Source organism: Fulmarus glacialis, unplaced genomic scaffold, assembly GCF_000690835.1.
Source record: "Fulmarus glacialis isolate BGI_N327 unplaced genomic scaffold, ASM69083v1 Scaffold51534, whole genome shotgun sequence".
NCBI classification, from domain to species: Eukaryota; Metazoa; Chordata; class Aves; order Procellariiformes; family Procellariidae; genus Fulmarus; species Fulmarus glacialis.
In genome coordinates this window covers 1-9,594 of record NW_009208399.1, presented here as the reverse complement: position 1 = coordinate 9,594, position 9,594 = coordinate 1, and the positions used below count along the sequence as shown (strand labels likewise).

At 36.7% G+C, this 9,594-nt stretch overlaps 1 protein-coding gene across 1 annotated transcript; it reads left to right on the top strand.

Annotated features, from left to right (window-relative positions):
• Positions 1-603: 603 nt before the first annotated feature.
• LOC104075806 (collagen alpha-1(XXVIII) chain-like) lies at positions 604-8,406 on the top strand (the record flags this gene model as incomplete). The annotated part of the gene is made up of 9 exons (XM_009576453.1): positions 604-672; positions 1,386-1,454; positions 2,273-2,353; positions 3,172-3,207; positions 4,359-4,395; positions 4,522-5,079; positions 5,754-5,995; positions 6,571-6,661; positions 8,218-8,406. Coding segments are annotated over 9 exons (1,372 nt in total), but the record flags the coding sequence as incomplete, so codon positions are not given.
• Between the last annotated feature and the right edge of the window lie 1,188 nt (positions 8,407-9,594).

Sequence of the window (9,594 nt, the reverse complement as noted above, 5' to 3'; positions counted from 1 at the left end):
GCTAGACCCAAGGACTGGCATGTGCACAGGATCCTTACAGATGAGGAAATTGAGAATTTCATGCAGGGATACTGGAATAGCAATATAGGTATAAAATTAATATTGTACTATGTGGGTTTTGATTGCTTCCTCCGAATAACACACGGAACAGAAACATTTTCTCTAGAGTTCTTTTAAAAACTAGCTTATAAATTAGCAATAAGTATTTATTTGCAATGCCACATTAGTATGTATGTCTATAGGTCTTACTGCGCAAGCTTAATAGTGATGAAAGATAACACAACAATAATAATCCTCTCTTAAATCTTAATTCAGTCCCCAATGTCCCACCAATACAATCCATCCTTCAATGCAATGTATATCTCTATCAGCAAGGTGATTAGTGTTCAAATAAGCATTAAGCCCTGAGTGACTCCTTTGAAGTATAAACTGGATTTTAATAATCTGATAAAGGATTGTCAGCTGGAGCAATCTTATCCTCACTACTTATAAAAAGACATCAATTTGGTAGAGGATGGACAGGAAATTACGTGGTGGTATAACAATTTATCGTGTATTTTTATTATGAATATTGTATTTAACGTATGCAGGGTTTCTCTCTAGGGAACCATAGGACGCCCAGGGCCACCTGGCTCTCTGGGACCTCCTGGTGAAGGTATTCAAGGAATTAAGGTAAAAAGACTCAGTGTCTTCAATATCTAACCTGTGTTGAGTGGTCAATCTGACAATCACAGTGTTAAGGGGATTTCGCATTGTTTCTTGTATGAGGAGAGCCTCAGGCTAGAAAATGAGAAGGATAACATGAGCACCTGCAAAGTATGTTCTGTCTCTACTGCTGTAAACAACAAGCCCAAGGGCGTGTGTATTGAGGGAGGAGGAAGCAGGGACATCTTTTATCAGTGAGAGCGCCTTACAAAATTAAAAATATCATTCCCTCTTCCCCAACTCTCATGCCCACGGAGACAATCTGAAGCAGTTACATGAACTACCACCTATGGTAGAGAGTCTCCATCCCGAATCTATGTGTAATATTTATTTTTCCCTGTGATATGCACTTTTACCCAAAGCATAGATCAGATGAGACAGACTCAAAAGACAGAAATAAAAAAGGGGGAACGAGAAAACGAGAAGGAATAAAATGGGATGGAAAGAGGGAACAGGAGAATTAGAACCAATAATGATCATGCGGTTTTTCAATATTATATATCTTTAGAGCAGACAAACTGATGAAGTATTTGAGAAACGTAAGCTAGCTACTACATTGTCTCAAGTGCCTCAAGACACTTGTTAAAATGCAGTTTGAAACACTTCCGCTTTGAACATTTAAAATTAATGCATGATGAATGATTACAAAGGGTTAATATCACTACCTGGATTATCATTAGGGGGAACAAGGAATTCAAGGAATGCCAGGACCACGAGGCCCCCCTGGAGAAGGGCTTTTGGGACAGAAGGTATGATATCTAATCAGAGATAATGTCCTAGACCGAAGCCAAAATACTGAAAATGCTCAGTACAGTCAGCTCTCATTGAAGGCATGTGAATTCTGTGAAAAGGGAATGGGGATTTGGGAAAACCTGAGTGATTCACGTGATAGTTTTAATATTGTATAGCAGCATCTCTTTCAGTGTTGCTTATTTTAATATCATATGAGGCTTATCTTCTACTGCAATTAGAAGAAATATAGATATTAGATTTAATATCACTGCCTTTCTTTTACCCACCCACTATGCAAAATTTGGGGACTAATCAATGTTAAGAAAAAGAGAAACGTGGTTTGGAATCAGTTTTTGGATGTGATCACATCTGCTCAGAAAGGCTGAACAAAGTCCTATAGTGTACTAAAAATCAAACCAGGAGGCATTAATTCATCTGTTTGCTATCCCAAACACCTTTTCTGGGCCAAAAGGTTTCTCAGAGTGATATTCCCATTATTCATTCCAACTATGTCCTTGCCTTTCTTCTCAATTTTCCTACTGTTATTTTTCTCAGACACAGATAATAAATCCCATGAAACCCCTCTGTCTGCATGTCCTTGTTTGAGATGGTTCATTGTTCAAACTGCTTCAGCTATTTTTTCCTATATAAATGCTTAGCCAATACTACAAGTTATTCACGAAATTCACAAATACCAATTGATTTAAATGATCTCAACAAAGATTTCTAACTCATGTCAGAAGCTGAAGGTGAATTCGACAAAGGCAGCTAAAGAGAAATGTGACAATGTGACAAGACTTACACTTTCTGTCTGCTTACCAATGTGATTTTAAAGGGAGATCGAGGAGCTACAGGTGAAAAGGGGAAAAAAGGAGAAAAAGGTGATGTGGGTGACCCTGGTTTATCTGGAGAACCTGTGAGTAACTCAGGTTTATCATGTCTGTTTTCTTAAACTGCTTAAAAATAAAGCCGGGTTGTGTGTTCTTCTTGCTATTTAACTACGTATAATCTGAAATACTTAAGAAACTGAAGCTATGAAAACCTTTAAAAGCATAAAGAAGACATTTCCATGCTGAATACCCCACTTCCCACAGATGTGGTTTCTTTCTTAAGGCAGTGAAAGACAATTGCCATGTTTTAAGACAAAACTATGCAATTCTATTCTATGGCTACCAAGTAACTGTAGCTCAGACTTTTCTCAAAGCTGATGAACAGATGAAGGGAGGCAAAATGGTAACTTTTGCTAATGGGCAGGTCCCCAAAAGCTGGATAGCAAAATGTGGTGCCCTTCTATTCTGACATTTGCATACTATTAAGTAGGGATACATAAACACCATTGCCGTTCTTGCCCTGACACTGGCCCTATTAGACTCACATATGAAGCAGAATTCTGATCATTCCAGGGTGTCAGGCAGGTATACAGTCTCTTGAGAAAGGAAACAAACACAACATGGTAGACAGGAAAGCTTTGCACAGATTCTCCTTTTCTAATGTAAACTGACAGTCGGTGATCCAGTTGGGAGACTTGAGATCATCCAATTCCCATAAAAACCTCATGACCTTAGGAGGTTGTAGATACTGCATGCACAAGGTAATATCACAAGAACACTACTTTTTCTAGCCAAAGTTCTTATTGGCCAAATATTATTCTAATAATAGTATTGATGAAGTCATATTCTGAATTACAATGTTACTAACTAATTGCAGTAGCTTAATTAACAATCACTGTTACAGGGCAAAACTGGACCAAAAGGAGAGCAAGGCCTAACAGTAAGCAAATTCCATTATTTAAATCCCATTACGGCAAGATACAAACAATACAAGATGCTATCAGATGAAATATATCCTATGTTAATTATTTTGGAAAGAGCTTTCTGACTAGAAGTGATCTCAGTAATAACATAGCGAGAAACCACGCGAAGGTTTCTGACTTTTTCTCATCCACTTTATGCTGAAATGGAATTTAAAGTTCCTGGTGATTTTAGGTATTTTTCTGCTACATATTCTTTTACAGTTAGTGTTAGATGACCCAGCTGTGTACCTGCTGCAGGAAAGTTTTTTTAAAAGTACTAAGAGTCTCAAGAGCAAAGATCTTCAAACCTGTCACGGTCTATCATGCTACAAACTTAATTATATTTCTGCTAAGCCTGAACTGCACTAGACCCAAATTCAGTAAAGCATGTCAGTGAGCATATAAATACTACTGAGGTTTATGATAGAAGCTGAGTGGCAGTAGCAAAAGGTTGTATTTGAAAGACTGACTCAATGCCAAATGAGTCCTGTCATGCACTTCAAAAAATGTAACAAATGATTGCACTAATAATGAGAAACACTTTGTTTGCATGTCACGGAAGCTATCACTTCTCTGAACAGACAGCTCTGAAGGCAGCAGCTTTTTTTTTGCTGCTGAAAGCTGGGTAATATAGTGGGCCAGGTACACTAAGGTTCACAAATCCCAATTCCATTCTGTGTTGGTGCTCTCTGTCATATGCCAGCTTACTACAAGCAATATGCTCCCTGAAGTCTATTGGGTCTATTTCTCCACTCCCAATACATTTAAAAGGGATATCCATATTATTCAGATGCTAAAATATGAATGGGTTTTGACTTTAAGTTTTAATGAGAACCAAATCATCACAAAACTTTTTTTACAGTAACAGTAGTTAATTGTTTTAGATAGAGGTGTTACTGTGTTGAAAAGTTAATGATTCTTATATGTCATATAGAACAGTTCATTGTAAAATGTGGGACTCATTCCAAGCTTGGAAAGTCAGGTTTGAAAGTTAAACAGTATGATTTTTCGTAAGTCCCTGTAGGACACAGATATTCATTATAAACAAATCTTTGGTAGTGTCAATATTATACCTCATTGAAAGAGGCAAATTGTAAAATATTTTTATATTTAATTTTTTCATATCCAGAGAGAAGATATAATTAAATTAATTAAAGAGATATGTGGTAAGTACTCAGGAAATCATTAATTTCAGATTCTATTTTTTTCTTCCTTACATTTACATTCGTCTTCTTTCCAAAAGGATACCAAGTCAGGTCATCATGATCTGTCTTTTTATTTTTCCTTTGCAGGTTGCGGTATTAAATGTAAGGAAATTCCTATGGAGCTTGTATTTGTGATTGACAGCTCTGAGAGTGTGGGACCAGAAAATTTTGAGATTATCAAAGACTTTGTAACTGCTTTAGTAGACAGAGTAACAGTAGGCAGAAATGCTACCAGAATTGGCCTTGTGTTATACAGTTTAGAAGTTCGGCTAGAATTTGGTCTCAACAAGTATACAACTCAACAGGATGTTAAGCAAGCAATTAGAAAAATGCAATACATGGGAGAAGGCACTTACACAGGAACTGCTATCCGTAAAGCAACCCAGGAAGGATTTTTTGGTGCTCGAACAGGAGTGCGAAAAGTAGCTATTGTGCTAACAGATGGCCAAGCAGACAAGAGAGAAGCTGTAAAACTAGATATTGTCGTTCGAGAGGCTCATGCAGCAAACATCGAAATGTATGCAATAGGAATTGTAAATACTTCAGATCCAACACAGGTCGAGTTTGTGCGTGAACTAAATCTGATTGCTTCAGATCCAGACAGAGAACACATGTATCTCATTGATGACTTTAACACCCTTCCAGGTGCGTTCATTGCAGTTTTATTCTGCGTTGTATCTGATGCTTCTCAGAACAGGGCGGGGTGGGGAGGAAGCATTATCTTCGGGGATATATTACGTTTTGATGCTGATCAGGATTAGTTACAAGGTGCAAAGTAATAGGAACATACAATTAAGATTCCCTTCTTTTAAGGAGTCACGTTATAGGGCAATGATTCATCACACCAATGGGGGATGTCACCTACAGTGTAGGAAAACAGCTGCTTAAACTAGCTTTCTAAGCTGAGGAAGTGCTCATGCACTGTAAATATGCTGGACTAGAATCCAGAATCAAACCCACTGGGGTAAATTCTACTTATTCACTTCCATTGGGAAATAACCCATTTTCACTGGGTTATTCACATGAGCAAGGTAAGCAGTTATTTTCCCGCTACCAACTAGTAGTTGTTACTAAGCTCAGATGAACACCTTTAGTTGAGTTCATTGTATTTTGTACCATGTAGAGGACTTATGGGCTGGCAAATTTGTGACAAATAAAAGCCATAGTCCAGAGAGCCTGGAATAATCTTCTTAGATGCATATAAATAATCCAAAGGAGTACTGGATTACACGTGTATTATTTATGTATATTAATAATCCAAATTCAAAAAATACATTGAATTTCTCAGTATGATGAGTTTTTTACCTTTTTTTAAACAGCTCTGGAGTCCAAATTAGTCAACCAATTTTGTGAAGATGAACATGGTACCTTAATATACAACCGTAATGGAAATGGTGCAAGCATAAGTGGACCATCTTTCCATTCAGTATCTTCAAATTCTTTACACTACATACTTCAGAACAACAATGTTAATAGACAATCACTTTCAGCACAGACACCTGGAGTATCTACAGTAGAAAATCCTCTGAGTCTTGGCGATCTTCCTCAACCATTAGCTCTGGTATGAAAATTTACCAGGTTTTAATGAGCAAAAGTTTTATACGTGTATCTCCTTCTCTGTTGCCTGATGTAGTATGTAACTTTCCCCTTACTTTTCTACAGGACAGGTATTGTAGTAGCTCCTTTAACTTGGAGCTGGTTGTTCTGCATAAGAGTTCTGATGTTGCATGCAGGCAGTTATCTAATGGCTATAATTTATTCCTGATGCTGTTACAAGGATTTTTATTCCTGTGTTTAATACAGTAACATTTGTGCCACAGTGTGAAATATAACATTATTAAAATGCTATTACACTGTAATAATTAAGTCTAAGAATAGTAATTAAACTCAACTGTAGTCTATATTTTTAAGTTTGTAAATAAAATTCTGTAAAGGTCAACTGAAAAAAAAATATATATCCCAGGCTTAGGATTAACAGCCCTCCTGGTAAACAAACCAGGTGAGGTTAAAATCCTGATTCTTAACACTGAAGTAAGGGTAAATGGGAAGGAAAAAACTTAGAAAACCTCTAAGTGATGAAGGGCTTGTTCCTTTTGAAATATCTGAAAAGCAAAGAAAATCAAATGCTTATTTCAGACCAAAGTACCTCCTGTGGTAGTATACGAAGCCTATGAAGAGGAACAAGAGGAGGAGGAACAGTCATCCTTGCTAACAGTCGACACTAGAGGTATTTTTATCATCGTTCATTTCTTCATCTTCATTTTTGGCTGATGAAAAATCAATGTCTCATTCTGTTTCTTTTCACCTGCAGCTGTGGTACCATTATGGCCATCTAAACCACCATCACCAGATAAAGTGATTACATCATCTCTTTCAACTGCAGGGCTCACACCAAGACCAGGTTATAGATCGTAACTAGTTTTTCATTTTGTTCCCTCTTATCCTGATACTAACTTTTCATAAGGCTTTAAATCAGAGTAATTTTATTCCACTCTCTGAAGACTTCGTGGAAGAGAATCCATTTCAGGATTTTATAACAGTTGCAGTTCTTGTCCAGCCTGTTCACCAGTTCTTGTCTTCCCAAATTCCAAATCCCACTGCTCCACTTACAGCAGAAGCAAGGTCAGCTATAACCTGAGACAGAGCTCATAAATGGCATCAAAAAGAGAACATAGTGCTAGCTGAGGTGGGCCAGTGAACAGGTAATTCATCAGCCAAGAAGGGGCAGTCTCTGGAGATGGGAGGCTTCGTTAAAGACAGAGAAAATAATGATTTCAGAATTGGACAGAAAAAACAGGTTTCTCCTTAAGAGGAGAAATAGGAAAAATCAGTGTTTAGTCATTTGAAGGAAAGTATAGTAGTTAGCTGACTGCTCAAAAGATTCATTTTTTTCATATGAATTGTCCAAATGTATTCTGTTCATCATTTGGGGGATTCACACTTTTGAATAATACACTATTTTCCAGTAATAGTGTATTATGACGGTAGCAACAGAAGAGAGCAATAGAAACATGTTCCCATGCTTCCTGGGAACATGGGCATGACTAATATTCTGTCTCTAGCAATAACTTTTTTTTTCCCGAAGTGTCAGGGTACCAGTTGCCAAAGACAGAATATTGATGTCATAACATTAAACTTGAAGAAAAAGTATTTTCTATCTCATGGTATTATTGAAGTGAGTGAGACTAGATTAGTATGTCACAGTCCTCTAATTCATATCTGTAGGAATCATTAGACCAACAAGCTTTACATTCAGACTTAACTTGTATGTACATAATTACTACCATTGTATTAGATAAGTAGCACAAACATCTTACAAAAGAAAGACTAAAGTTTTGTATTCTTCTCACTATTCTAATGCCTCTTCCCCCACACCATAAAGAGAACTAATGTACTGAAGCAATGTACTACAGAAGGATGATGGTCATACTTGTGGTTCAAAAATAGCAGATGCAACTAGCTTACAGCTCTTTGGCTTACAATTTTGGGTTGCTCACAAGACTGGTTGCTGATAATTAGATTTCAAAAATTAGATTTCAAAATTATCAGATTCATAGTGTTTGCTCTTCTTGTATGTGGAGCCGAAATACTATTATTCCTGGAGTTACTAGAACCATGCCAGTAAAGGAACAGTTTATTTAACCTATTGAGATGCACTTTTAACTTGCCTTCAATGCTAACATCTTTAGAACTGCTGTATAACATTAGCAGAAAAAATAAAATAAAATCAGAGTTTAAAAGTTAAAATGTATGCAATACAATTCCTTTTTTTCTTTATTTTAGAAAGTATCCTGGACCTCCGGTGCAAGTTAAGGCTAGATCAAGGGCCATGCCGTGTTTATATCATAAAATGGTATTATGATAAACAAGCCAATGCTTGTGCTCAGTTTTGGTATGGAGGCTGCGATGGAAATGCAAACCGCTTTGAGAGTGAAGAGGAATGTAGTGAGGCTTGTGTTTTTTTTTCTGGAGGTAGGAATTTATCTCTGCGTTAATAACGAGCAAGTTGAAGCTGTTTGGGTTTGTTATCAAGTATCCAGCATGGTATGTAAAACCAAACCCACTAATTTAAAGAATGCTAACATTACGAAATCATATGCTCACTAAATAAAAAAATGTCTACCTATGCAACATCACTTCAATTCTTTTTGCATATATTGTATGATGTAGTCCTTATGTAACAAAATAGCAATTTTTCAGCAGTATCAAGAGTACAAAATTTCCTTTTTACTAAGGTTTAGTAAAAGCAGTATAGCATTTGCCATAGTAATTGCCCTTCTTTCACCTAGATCTTTAAATACTACCATTGTACAATCACTAACTATACCTCATTTAAAATTACATATATGGCTTTGGAAAGCAATCTTTGGTCATTAAAATTATGTAATTTCTTTTCTCTCCGTTACCGAAATCTGATATTTGGCATGGATTTTGCAGTGAAGACTTAACTTTTTTTAAGCAAAAGTGTTCCCACAAATCCTATTTTAAAATTGCCAGCATAAAATATCAATGTCCAAATTACATGCAGAGTACTACTCAGTACAGATAAATACAGCAAATGCATCAACTTGTGGCCTATGTGCTCTCCAGGACACAAGACAGGAGGTGGCTCAGCTACCCACCTTTCCCAACCACATCACTGTTACATTTAGTCCTTTTTTCTGTGAACTTTCCTCTGTTTCCATTTGCTGGCAAGATACAAATGCAGTTAAAACACATCCACAGATTTATATGAGTGACTATACCAATAGCTGGCATCACTGAATTAAGTTAGTTCATGTCTAAAGTGGTCCTTGGCACGTGTTTCTCTTCTGAAAGCCAAGTCTAAACGCATTTTAGTATTTTCATTTCTTTTTAACCTTATGTTCAAAACATCAAACGCAGCATAGAGTTTATTGCCCATCATTGCCATATTGCTTTTTACATTTATGTCTGCCTGTATATGATGTATTTCCTATTACTTGACTTACATACTTAAAAGCTTGTTTCTAATAAAACATTTCTGGCTTCACTGCCAGGACAGAGAATGAATAATGGTACCTTTAGAGGACTAAAAAATTACCTCACAGCTAAATTACACATTCTGTGTAATGTGCTCCTGATGATGTAACCGGATTTCTGCCACAGCCCTTGACAAGACTGAACATCTCAGATTAGGCA